Here is a 13,808-nt window from a genome sequence, read left to right as displayed (position 1 = left end):
GATGATGATTAAGGAAGGGTATTAAGTGAGAAATATAAATGAATGAAGAAGGTCCAGATTAAATGAGCTGTGATGATCGTTAGGCAAACAAAACGTCAAAAGATTTTTTTAGTTTTGTTTTACAAAATATTGTCGAGGAAATTAAAAAATAAATTCTTTTGAGTGTGGTTTTCGCGGAGGAATTTAAATTTTAGATAAATTTTATATATTAAGTTTGAACTAGGAAAGTTTTAATTTTAGCATTGGATATATGAATTCGTTAGTTTATTTTTTAAAGATTGCAATTTTTTTGGATTTTTACATACTCTTTCCACTTGTTTCCTGCGTTATTAAAGCGCGTTTTTTCAAAAAAGATTTTTAAGTATTGTATTAAATTCTATTATTTTCACTCTATCTCTATCTCAATCAAATCCTTCCAAAAAAAAAAAAAAATCATTTAAAATCTTTTGTTTTACTTAATTATTTTTCTTCTCCTTTTTATGGATATTTTCAACATATTCCAGTTTTATTCCATCCAATCATGAAATTTATTTATTTTATTTCTCGATGAGAAGGAACAAGAAAAGGAAAGAAATGAGAGAAAAATTTAAATAGTCATAAAAAGACTTCTTCTTGTGATTCAAAAAAGAAAAAAAAATCCATTTTATAAATTTTTATTGACATCATTCTGATTATTTATTTCTATTATACTCATCGTGTGTTTCGTCTTTCTTAGATTTTTATCTTGAATTATCTTATTGGTATTAAAATTTTTTTTTGTGGTACTGAAATTTTATGAGGAAAAAGTAAATTAGGGAAGACGGTGAATTGATTTTAAGGTTCTTTTTTGGAATTTTGAATTTTATGTTTTTTCTTTTCAATTTTGGTATCTAAATTCAAGTTTGTATTGATATTCGGCTCCTGACTCCTGCTAACAAACCTAATACAGTTCTGAATAATAATTACTGATTGCTTGTACCCTGATTTTGTTAGATTTTCATAAACAGCTCCTGTCTTTATTTATTAATTGTATTGTATTTCTAACTCTATTACAATAACCCATTCTACAGCATTTAATCAATTAATTTACAAAAATCTCAAATAATTCGACCTATCGACCTCATCCGTAAAACTTTGATTGATGTCATTAAAACAAAGTCTAATAGTGATCCCCTAAAATCTACAAAAGAATCAACTTTATCCCAACAACAGTTCATATTTAATTTTTGGCAAAAAAGAGGGTGAGAGAAATAATATTTTTAATACTTGTACGATCATGATGATCGCAATGATGATGAATATACAGCAATTTTACATATACACATCGCAAATTCACACATTGCATATCAACTCTCCGTCATTATCTCGCGTTTCTCTCGCGCTTCGTCCGCCTTTACGCAAATTTACAACGCGCCTTCGCGATTTTTTTCTGTATTGAGCTGCGATTTTGGATAAAAATTGATTGGATTATGGAGTGGATTGGGGTGCTTAGTATATTTTTGAGCACAATAAACTCTTTTCCTGAAAACACGCTGTAATAATTAATTAATTAATTTTTCTGACTTTTTCCTTGTAGATTTTTTCAAGAAAATATTCATATTAAAGCTGCTTATCTAGAAAATTCTATAAAAATTTGCTTAATTCATCACTAACTCATGACTTTTAAACTTGATTAAATTCCCTATGCTGCTCATTTCTTTCCGAAAATTGAGAAATGTATGTATATTTAAAGACAAGATAGACACAATCTGCTTAAATACACACAAATGTGTGTATTTTTTTCTGCCTTTAAATGTATACAAAAATTTTTTTTGTATATTTTTCATGTGGCAGCTATTTCCTGCATCCATTCATTTCTCATTCGAGCTGACATGACTCGATTCTCGTTTTTGTCGATCCTCAAAATAAACAAATGGAAGAATTAAAAAATAATAATTTTTTCTGCGCTGCATTTATGAAGAAATTAATTTTAGCATGAAATGGCACATATTTAATGATACGCAGAAATTCTTATGTGAAATTCACGAGAATTTTCGTTCTTCTTTTTCTTCACTCTCTATGCTACTTGAACGGAATTGGAATAAATTTAAATTTTGAATGTTTTTATGTCATGAGATGTAAATGGATGAATGCTCGCTCGAATTTGAATAATTTTTAATGAAGTTGTGGTTGTTTCTAGGAATAAAACGCGTTTTTTAGAATTTTGATGAAATTTTAAGGTTTTAAGAATAAATGGGTACTATATGAGCTCCGATTCAGATCCTGACAAAATTATATATGCAAACTATTTGACTTAAAGTGTGCATTGAAGCACTGATCCTAAAATTTTTCTTTAAATTTAAATGCAACATTTTAATTCTATTTTTTTTATCTATAGGGATTTCAAGGTTAATAAAATTTCTTACTAAGAATAAATAATAAATAAATTTAAATTTTATTTCAGTTCCAATTTTTTTGCAATTTGCTAAAACGAATTTAAATTTTTGTAATTATTTCAAACCACAAATTAGCATATTTTCTCTTTTTTCCCTTCCAGCAACAGAATTGCCAATAAATGTACCCAAAGTATGCACAAGATAAACTCAATAGCAAAAATACTCATTCCCTCATTCCGTTTTGTTATTGTTGCAAATATGTTTGCATCTCATAAATAAGCAATAAAAAATAAATTTCTATAAATTATGAAGTGTTCATGTCGAGAGAGGCAAAAAAGGCAGCCTTTTACAATTGTGTGTACATACAGTCAAATGTTTGTGAGTAATTTAATTGCCTTATTGCATGTGCATCATCATCAGCGAAAAATGAGAAATGAAAAATGCTGAAAAGTGCATTATAATTTGAAAAAAAAAAAACCCTTATGGAAATTTTGAAAATTCGGTCTGAGAAGATCTAATCTTAGTTCCACAACAGAAGATCTATCGTACGCTCGATTCGATAATATCTAAAATCAGTACAAACTAAGAAAATCTGACTTATGCTTGACCAGAATTCACTGAATCTATAGAAAATTCTGACAAAATCACTACAAAGATATCTCAAAATTTTGCAAGAATAAAGAACAAAGAGAATGTGGAAGCATTCTAATGTTGGAAGTGATGAAGTGAATATTCTACAATTTTGCAATACTAATTTACAGACATGTGAGATGCTGATAACTTGATAATCAAGATGAAATATTGCCTCGCAGCGATTTTACAAATGAGATGTTGGATAATTTTCCATGCATTTAAAAAGCACAAAAGGTGCGGAAGAGAAAAATTAGCAAAATGAGAAGCAAAAATTAGGAATCAAACACTAATTTATGTATTTTTAAAATGCACAATAAAAATTGTGATTATCTCTTGACCACATGACCTACAGTCACAGTCTCGGTCTTTTATAGCTCAACTCCTTTTTATTATATTTAATTAAAATGCAATTAAAAGTTTTTCAATGCTAATTGATTTTTTATGAATGAATTTTTAATATCCAAGTACATCAGTTGTTTGTCGAACTAGTTTCTGTAATTATAGATAGGATGTGAACCCGTGAGATGATGTAAAAATTTGAAAATGAAACTTAATTGGTATTGAGTTGATAATAATTTTATAATTATTGAGCTATTATTTGAAAATTATCGTTTCCTGACAATTGATTTATAAAATATTATATTGAGGCAAAATATTACAAAAGTTTCCCAAAATATCTTCCAAATCAAATTTGCAACAATCTGATGAAAAACTACAGACAACTTGTATCATAGACCATCAAAAAATCTGCACAAAGTTTACAAAACTGACAAGTTGAAAAAAATTTACTTAAACTCTAAAAATCTAAAAAACTTTGATCTAGTTCATTATTGTATCAGAAGTCTCTGTCCAATCCCAATATTACCATAAATATCAATAATTTCAACTTCCTTTGCCCTTCGTGATCACATAATGCAAAGAAAAATTGCTTTAACTTTTACCTACTTGATCATCATCTTCTCTCTTTTTTATTCCGCCATCATTTTCATTTCTATAAAAATATTTTGACTTCCACGAAATGAGAGGAGAAATAAAAAAGCATGCAACAGAACTCAAAGACCCGACTTTACGACTTCCATAAGCAATAAACAGTTTCTTTTTCCAACAATTGCAATTCTCTCTATATTTTCGTTGTCATTTACTGTACTGCTGCCGTTTTTCTTTTGCTTTTTGCCTGCTTATTCTTTTTGCACATTGAAAATGTAACCGCAAAATGCTTCCACATAAAGGCGATGGATAGCTAGATGGATTGAATTCCTTGTATGAATTTTGTGAGGATTGTCCTGATTCTGATTAGTTTTTGCTCTCAATTTAGTGAATTTAATAATCCTTCTGTCCTACTGTCATACTGTCCTACTGTCCTGCTTTCTTTCTGTCCTTCTGTTCTTCTGTCTGTCATTCCGCTCTAAGCTCCGCCTCTTTTTTTCAAAACTTATTTTTACCAAAAATTGTGAAACTTTTTGAAATTTGTTATTCTTGTATCAAATAAAAAAAATCAACAAAATTCTCACAAGCCCTAAGAACAAACCTGCCACATTTTTGAGTATATATTTTTTTATCGCTCATCACATCATATCGCCAGTGAGAAGCACATTAATGTTTTACACATGTGCAATTGTCTGATATTTCATATATGCATAGAGTCACACATTAGTATTATTGTTAGCTCTCCGTGTTTTGTCTACAGTGAAGTGATTTTATAGCACAGATACACGATTTTTGTGACTTGAATTTGCACTTTTTTCACATTTCTTCGTTAATGCTTTTTTCTTATTCATAGGCAATTCGAAATGCGTAAATTAATGAAATATTCATGAGATGAAAATTTATTGCAATATACGATCGAGTTGGCGGAGGATTGATAGCGCGGTTGTTCTGAGATTGGATACAAAGAGGTTGTTTACCTTGTGGTGTAGGAATGTTTGTGTTTCTGAAAATTTTTTTTTTTGTAAAACCCCTTGGAACATAAAAACTAAATTTAGAATCAAAACTCAAAATTAATAAATATAACCTCAAATAACTCAATCAAACTGACAAAACCAAATTTCTAGTTCTTCAGCTTGATGTGTAAATTTCACCACATTGACATTAATTTGCATCTCTTATACATGCATAATTCCAGTGCAATATGGAGTGCCATATGCATATACATTATTCATGTTTTATTATTCTCAATTCCCGCGCTGTTGTTATCTTTTCGTTTGCAAATTTATGTACTCCACATCGACGCGTCCACACTTGGCATACAGAAGAATAATAAAGAAGAAAATAAGAGTATTGAACGAAAGGCAGTAAAACAGAAATTGTCGCGCGAGATGAATTTTTAAACACAGTTTTTTTTTCTGGTGTGCCGAGCACACAATGTGTTAAGTGCAATGAGAGAGAGAGAGTATTTTTTTGGGAAAGGAATAAAAGCAATCTTTTCAATTCGTAATTTTATGGCTTGTTTATGTAGTTTTATGCAATTTAAAAATGTCGAAAATTGGATGAGGAATTTGAATTTTAGATTATTTATGATAAATGTGAGGTGAGTTTTGAATTGATTAGTGGATTAGTGGAATTCAGGTTGAAATCTAGGTTAAAATATTTTAGGATTGGGTATATAAATTAAAATTTTGTAGCTCAATCTCAAAATTTGCAATTTAATCTAGGAATTTTTAACATTTTCTTGAAATTTGTTATAATAACCTCTAAATTTAGATTTTAATTAAAAAAAATCTGGGTCTGATCTTAAACTACTAAATTTAATCCTTAAAACTGACAACACAATCATATTTTTTGCAGAAAAGCATTAAAATTTGATAATGTAACCTAAAAAATTTGGTTTATAACCACAAACATATCTGAAAATAAAAATTGACAAAACAAAAAGATGAAGCAATAAATTTAGGCAAGTCCAGGTCAAAATCAACCGAAAAAAGCATTCACAACATGAAAGCAGAGAAAAATTAATGAATTTATTGTCTGCCAAGTGCTCAATTGGGGGCGGATTTTGTTTGAAAGAAAGCAATGAGATAAAAAAGTAAGAAAGAAATGGAAATGAAGAAATCCAAATTAGAGTCTGCATGCCAATTTATCACTCAAATTTATCTTTTAGTTTCTATTTGCAAAATTTTATGCTTCATTGAATGACAGAAGAGTGATGGGAACTAAATTGGTTAAAAATAGGCTTGGATTTAATTGGAATGAAACTATTCGAAGTAGAATGTTTGAGAATTTTTTAGAATTTTTGAAATATGTCGCCGTTTCTTTGAGCATATGTAGACAAATTTTTGAGATTAGACCCTAAACTTAGAGCTTAAATACTAAATTAAGCGGCTAAGTTGTCTAAAATTGAGGAAATGATGATTAATTTTTAGGATGGATTTTAAATAGTTAAATAGTTAAAGTTCAGATCGTTTAGCCTAAATGTTAAATTTTGAGTTTATTGAAATTTTGAAGTAAGATTCCAAATATTATTCACAATTCAACAAAAACCATTCATCCTGAAATTATTTTAATCAATTCAACGCATTAAAACGTCAACAAAACCTACTCAACAAAAACTACTCAACTATATTAATCACTTATTCATTCCTGCTGGTCAAATTCAACACAACAAAACATAAATCAGGAAAAGAAAAATTAATTTTCATCGCAGATTTTTGTTTGTTTTCTCTTCCAATTAGACCATTAATCTGAAATTAATACTGCTTGTATTTTTGTGTGGAAGATCTAGGCAAAAAATTTGAAGGCTTTTACACTTTTTGAAGGCCATAACTTGTGATGAGTTGAAATTTGCACAAGACTACAAGACACAAGACTTTGAAAACAGAGTTGCCAGGACTCCAATATGGACTCCAATCGAGGCGCCCCTCAATAACATGGAGTCCGAACTTCATAGGGTCGGTGGAGTACCATAAAAAATTGAATTTTATTGATGAAACATAATTTTAACATTATTTAATTGTAAAATTTTTATATTTTATCAAAAAAAAAAAAAATGTCTTTGCCGTTAATTCCAGAAAAGGACACAATTGTTTTTACTAAGTCTCCCTAAAATTTTACTCTTTAATCCATTATGTCGCACTTATTTGGTCATTTTCGTAATATACTTCCACGGCGACAATCATCCAAAAGAGACATACATAAAGCCAGAGACAATATAATATGTAAAAAAATAAGAATATAAAAGAATAAAATAAAATAAAAGTCAGTAAGTAAGCATGAAAGCTGGAATTGACGAAAAAATAGAAGGTATAACAAGAAGAAGATTGGAGATTATCAGATAAGACGACGACAAAATCGTTAAGAGAGAGAAAAGAAAAGAAAACGAAAAATATATGGAAAAAAGTGATGATCGTAAAAGGCTTTGTTGCCAAATTTCTCAAGTGGCGACTTCTTAAGCTTGTTTCGGATGAAGATTTGGATGAATTTTTTGGTTTATTGGAATTGTATTTAGTTGATTGATAAAGATTATATTAGATACTGAATTTTATTTGAATTTTGAAATTTAGATACTGAATTTTGAGAAAAATATCCAAAATTTCACAAAATGAACCCCATACTCAGATTCATTTCTGAACTGACGAATTAAAAAACAATTTAAAAAATATCATCAGCTTTGAAAAATGACCAGTAGCCTCCGTCAAATCATCAGTGCATCATCGTCAATCTCATTCTTCTTCCTACTTGTTTGTTTATTTGTTCATTCTTTTTTTTTTATCTTGTGTTGGGTTTAGATGCAAGCTATAGAAAATAATTTCTTAAGAAAAATTACAGCTTTTATTCCGAGCAACACAGAGCTCCATTTAACAGTGACATTTAGTTTGGCTGTGTTGTACTTAACAGATAGTGTGATTTATCCGTTTATTTAGCAAATTGCATCAAATTTATTCTCATTGTAATCATTTTCACCTGCCGAACACCAAAATTACCAAAAAACCCATAAAAAGCTCAATTCATCCGCAAATAAATTTTTCCTGCTTTCTTCGAACTCATTTCGATTACCAAAAGAATTTAAAACCCAAAAATATTTTATTTCATATTTTTACACCCAAAATCGTTGTTTTATTTTGTTCCACAGATAATTTCTTTTTAGATTTCTGTAGATAAAAAAACTCCAAAATAAATACAAAATCAACAAAAGGAAGCTAAAACAAAATATGGAGAAAAAAATTAAACAACCAGAAAGAAATAAGTAAAAAACAATAACAACAGAAAACGCTAAACGGACCTTCGGGGAATTTTTTTTTTTTTTTTTTTTATGAGAAAAGGAAGAAGAAGGAATTGAAGATTTTTAAGAATGAGATGGAGAAAGAAGATGGAGTGCGTTGAATTTTCTAAATTTTAGGAGTTTTATCTTAAATTTTAGGAATATATTTTAGGATTCCAACCTCAAAATGTGGTTTTTTATTTCAAAACTAGAAGACAAAAACCTCAGAATTTAGAGCATTGTTTTTAAATTTAAAATACAATTTAAATATTTGGTACTTTAACTTTTAAATTTTAAAGTTAATCTAATTACTTCATCCAAATTAAATAATATAGGGATTTTAGTCAATTCTAACCTAGAAATTCACTAAAAAATATTCCATGTAACATATTTTGGAAAAACATAATGTCTTTTCCAGAATATCACAAAAAATTATTAGCAATTCCAATAATTCATCCCAATTTTCAGAAAATTCGCTTTGTTCCCTTAAATTCTTCACAATTTTTACTCATATTTTGAATCTTATTTACACATTTGAAATTAAGGAGAAGTGAAGAAAATCATCATCTACTTAGCAGTGCAGTAAAAAGAAGACAAAACGAGATGAGAATTTTTTCTACACAACAAGAAAAAATACTCTTCTTAGTGTGCCTGCTTATAAGGCACGACTCTCGAGCGAAATGAGAAAGAGTAAAAAGATGTGTGAGGAACAGAACCTTTTCTGGCTTTTGCTTTTGTTTCATTTTTTTCTCTCGCATACATTCTCACTTTTCTTTTGTTTATTTCTTTTATTTTATTTTCATTTCTGTTTCTGTTCTTTTTATTTTTCTTATTTTGTCTTTTGTATTTGATTTTTTTACGTTTTTTGTAAGGCTCATACATGAACAAACATTCTATACTTGGAATGTTTTATGTATGTTCTGTTCAGATTGTTTTACTTTTACTAGATGTTCTGGGATGGATGGATCATGGGATTTATTTGGATGTGACGTATGGCCTCCAAAAAATTTGGATTTGATATGACATATAAACTTCAAAATTTATACAATTTGGGATTCAAACCAAAAAAAAATTAACAATGTGTAAATCTAACAGTATTGACTCTTTATAATCATGGCCCACCCGAACCCCCGATCAACCCCACTTACACTCTATACAATCCCAGCATGAACAAAAATTAAATTTTAATTTTATTTCTCATTTTTCAATTCCAACTCATTCCTATAATAATGCTCACATTAGTACAACGATAATATACTCCAACAAACAAGCCCATCCATGTAAAAGTGAAGGCACACAGCGCACAGAAATAATGTATGTGAAACGAGAAGGAAGAAGAAAACAAGAAAAAATCATTCCTTTCGAGCTTGTTGTGCCTTTTTTCTCATTTTTTTAAATGAGATTTTCTTCTTCTCTTTCTGTTTGCTGTTTATAATTCTTAAGAATTACACAATACAACATAAGGCTCACTTCTTTCCAAAAATTTCTTATAAATTATTTTTTTGTTCTGAATCTGAATTTCAAAAAGTTATTTTTTTTTTTATTTTCTTATTTGTAGTTGTGAGGGAAAAAATTTGTGACACATTTAAAATGTAATGCACATAAAAAATTATTGAACTCACCATAGAGGCAGCAGCAGCACCATTGGCATATGAGTAAGGTGATACTAGATAACTAACATTGAATCCTGGATGATGTGGGTCGAATTTTCCATACATAGGACTATCCTGTCGTGCGGGTTTCTCAGATTTATCCTGAAAGATTAGAGTCTTTAGGAGATTTTGTTAAAGAAATTTTTTGGAAATCCATTTTGTGCGCTACAATTGTAAGGGAAGAGTAATTTCTCTCCCCGAACATATTTTTGTAATATAAATGATACGTTCTGTGGTCAATATAATTTGAAGTGATTTTCCTCGTTTCTCAAAATTTTAAAATTGTTCTTCTTCAATACCTTAAATTTTATCAATATTAGTTCAAAACTATCTAGTTTTAGTTCTTATAAAGTTCGTCAGTTAATCAGTAAGTTCATCTAGTTGCAAAAAGTTACTTTCAATTGCGCATTTATCCAAAAATTTTAAATTTTCAAACATTGGATAGCCAAAAATCCTTCAAAGTCCAAAATTATAAAAAAAAATCATAATATCTTTTTACCTCACTCTCAGTAAGATCAATAAGACTTGACTTTTCCTCGAGTAAATTTTCACCTAATTGCTGTTCATCCTCTTTCTCGCCTTCATCTTTAAATACTTTCACCTCATCCGTGCTGCCAAAATCGTCACCGGGCGATGCCGGTGCGGCAGTTGTGTGATTTGTGTGAGGCATTTTAGTGGCGGAAGCGCCACTTGTTACTGATGGCACTATAATGGCGTCTGACGGATGACCAGAGTGTCTCACAGCAACCGTTGCCATTGACATTCGAGCGGCATTTCAGATTTTCGCGTAAAAGATGAAAAAGGAAATTTAAAATTTTTCACTTTTTTTGATTTTTTTTTTATTATTTTTTTGATCACACAAATTATTTTAGTTCAAAACAAATTTTTTTATGTCAAATTAATCCACACGTAAAATTTCATCTGTCAAACAGAAAATTGTTTTCATTCTTCACCCTTTTAATTCACACATTTATTTTCTATAAACACAATTAAAATTGAAATTTATTCTCTATTTAATTTTCTTTATAATCTAGATGATGAACATAATTATCGTAAATTTTAATTTTCATTCACGACTCATTCTGCCTTTTTTGCTTAATAAGATTACTTGGTATTGCACATACATTTTCTCACAAAAATATTTTTTTCACGATTTTGCTTTATTTTATTTCTTTTCACTTTTTGTTTAGGAATTTTTTTTTTGTGTAAATTTTTCACTTAATTCTGGCAAATTCTTACGTTTTTGAAGTTGTTTTATGAGTTTTTCAGGAATTTGACAAGAATTTTGATGTCTTAACCTCAAAATTTTGCACTTTTTTATTTATCATTAATTTTTTTAAAGATCATTGATAAGTATTGCACAATTTTTTTAAATTTCAAACCAAAATTAACTTCAACTTTTTAAATAATTTTTCTCTTCAGAAGAAAACCAAAAAAATCATCAAAATTGCATCTTATGTATTCTTTATTCACAAACCAGAAAACTTCAGTAAAAATTTGAATTACGCGTGTTTATGGATTTTTATTTACATTAATTTGTAATCAATTGTTCCCGGTGAAAACAAATTTTGTGATCTAATTTAAAGTTGCTGAAGTATCTTTCTGTATTTTTCAAACTTTTGCACTTGTGTAAATTGTGGTGGGGAATTTAAACAAAAGCTTGTTTTTTTCACTTGTGTCAACTGTTTAAGGTGCAATGAGGCTTATTTTTTGCACTATTGAGGAATTTTGTTGTGTCTGGGATGTGATGATGTGATCGAATACTATAACTAATTCAAGTGTTGTCCCCATATACTATCCTTAGTTTGAAGATTTTTTGTAAAATTGGTATTTATTTTTCACTGTTTGTAAACCAAATTTCTCATTTTGTTCACAGTTTAAAGTTTTAAAAATTGATTTCTAAAAATAATATTAAATATTTTTTGTATTTATAATTTTTTGCACATTTTTCAAATTTTTAAATTTTGTTTAAACTTATTTCACAATTTTGTTTATTTATTTTCACTTTTGAATTGAAGTTTTGAGTCAAATTTACACCAATGTTTTCACTTTTTACAATTTTTTAATTAATTTTATTGCTACAATCCCGAATATTTTAAGTTATTCACTTTTTTTTTAATTTATTATCCAAAATATTATTTTTTATTTTAAAAATCAATTCAGTTGTTAACACGAACGATTTAAAGTCTCACATTGCATTATTTTGACTGAGACAGGCTCAATTTTTTGTCAGTTCTTCTTGTTCTCAATTTTTTTTACTTCTCTCTTCAGTTCTTCCACTGACACTGATCATCGACAAAAAGGAGAAAAAAATATTGAAAAAAAAAATTCTCTCTTTTTTCTCTTTTTGTATTATTTTTTCTTATCCATGTCTCTTTTCGGTTCTGTTTTGCTCATTGAATATTCATCACAATTTCATGTCTTTTTTTGTTGATATCCATGCTGTAAAAATGTCAAAACGTTTAAGATTAGAAAAAATGAGAATTTTTATTACTTAAAAAATGTTTAAAAGTGAAATAAAAAAAAATTGGAAATTAATAGTCATTGTATGATGGCCTTGACATGTCCATTGCTCAATTAATTGAAAAATTAAATTGATTTGAGATATATTACTGAGTGTATTAACAGGATTTGTAATATTTTTATAGCACTGATAAATTCTTATTTGCAAAATACTCAGAGGAACAATCTTATCAGAATATTTGCAGAATGTTTAAGTGATTTGTAACTTAAGTCCTATCTTATTTGAATTTATTTGTATATCTATAACTTTTTTCCAAAAAATTTGATCGATTTTGTGTCAAAGTTAGTTTTTTTGAACTTAATTTTAAATTGTTTTGATCTTTTTTATTACGAAATGTAAAAAGGTCAGAACTACACTTATTTATCTATCAAAATTAAAAAAAAAATTAAAATTATCCTTAAAATTCAAGAAATCAATCTAGTATCCTAAAATTCATATTTTACAATCATATTTCATGAGAAATTCTAACTGTATCTTTTAAAGTATTGATTAGAATTATTTGAAATATTATTCGAAACCTACATCATTTAAAAATCACAATGAACCTTCTTAAAGTAGCTCCAAATTATTCACAAAGCTCCTCTGAAAATCACAAACACTCAATATCATCCACAAAATCCCAGAAATAAGATCCAAATTTAAAGTCATCGTCTGTAGTTGTTGTCTTAAAAAATATTTTATTTTATTTCTGTTCAGCATTTTTATTTCAAAAAAAGGCACAACAAGGCACATTTACAACAACAACATCGACAATCATCAGAACAGAACATAAAAAAATATTTAAACATGAAAATAAAATGAGAAGTTGAAGAACAAAAGGAAAAAGGAAAGAAAAAAAGACGAAAAAGTGCTTAAATAAATTTTTGTAGCTAACGAGGTTCTCGTTCTCGACGCTTGTCGATGAAGTTTTCGTTTTTTAGTGCTGTTTCGTTGTTCATTTCAGATGCTTTTCTTAATTTTATTTGTTTTACTTTTTGCCTTCTATTTGCTTCGATTTTTTTTGAGTTCTTAGCGCATTTTTGTTTTTTATTTAAATGATTTTATTTTAATTTGTGCTTGATTATTGGCAATGGAATTAATTGGATGTGATATATTTGGGGATGTTACGTGCTGGTTTGTTGAAGCTGAGTGAAAATTTAGAATTTACAATTCCGATTTTTTAGTTTTTTCGACGATATATTCTGATTCTTCAGATTATTTTCATTAATTTTGGAGTTATAATTATGATTTTACAACATTTTTGGGAATTTTTATGTTAGATTTTATTTTATGAGCAAAAACTATAGAATTTTTTAAGTGTTGTTACAGCTCCATTCTATTAAAGCTCATCAAAACCAATGCAAAAAGGGATTCAGTTTACAGTTTCAGTCATAAAAAATGTAAAACATACTTCTGTCTACTACAGTAGGCAAAAGCAAGAAAAACATGTGCGGAACACTTAAAAGGATTCT

General features: G+C 28.3%; 1 protein-coding gene across 6 annotated transcripts in view; it reads right to left on the bottom strand.

The window, feature by feature from the left end:
• The window catches only part of pan (transcription factor pangolin), a 71,197-nt gene extending 59,997 nt beyond the window's left edge, over positions 1-11,200 (bottom strand). For 2 of the 6 annotated variants that reach the window (XM_070651925.1, XM_070651926.1), the window contains exons 1-2: positions 10,333-11,198; positions 9,804-9,950 (exon numbers count right to left, since the gene is read on the bottom strand). In XM_070651925.1, coding sequence (XP_070508026.1) covers positions 9,804-9,950; positions 10,333-10,596 — 411 coding nt within the window. In that variant the 5' untranslated portion in view covers positions 10,597-11,198. Of the gene's footprint in view, positions 1-9,803; positions 9,951-10,332 lie in introns of all 6 variants that reach the window. The other 4 variants (XM_070651928.1, XM_070651930.1, XM_070651927.1 and 1 more) reach the window with 4 other exon arrangements.
• Positions 11,201-13,808: the final 2,608 nt, after the last annotated feature.

This window comes from Chironomus tepperi, unplaced genomic scaffold (assembly GCF_022539635.2).
Source record: "Chironomus tepperi strain 1889 unplaced genomic scaffold, CSIRO-AGI_Ctep_v1 contig_467, whole genome shotgun sequence".
NCBI classification, from domain to species: Eukaryota; Metazoa; Arthropoda; class Insecta; order Diptera; family Chironomidae; genus Chironomus; species Chironomus tepperi.
Note: the sequence above shows the minus strand (reverse complement) of the source record. Positions and strands in the feature narration are given on the sequence as shown.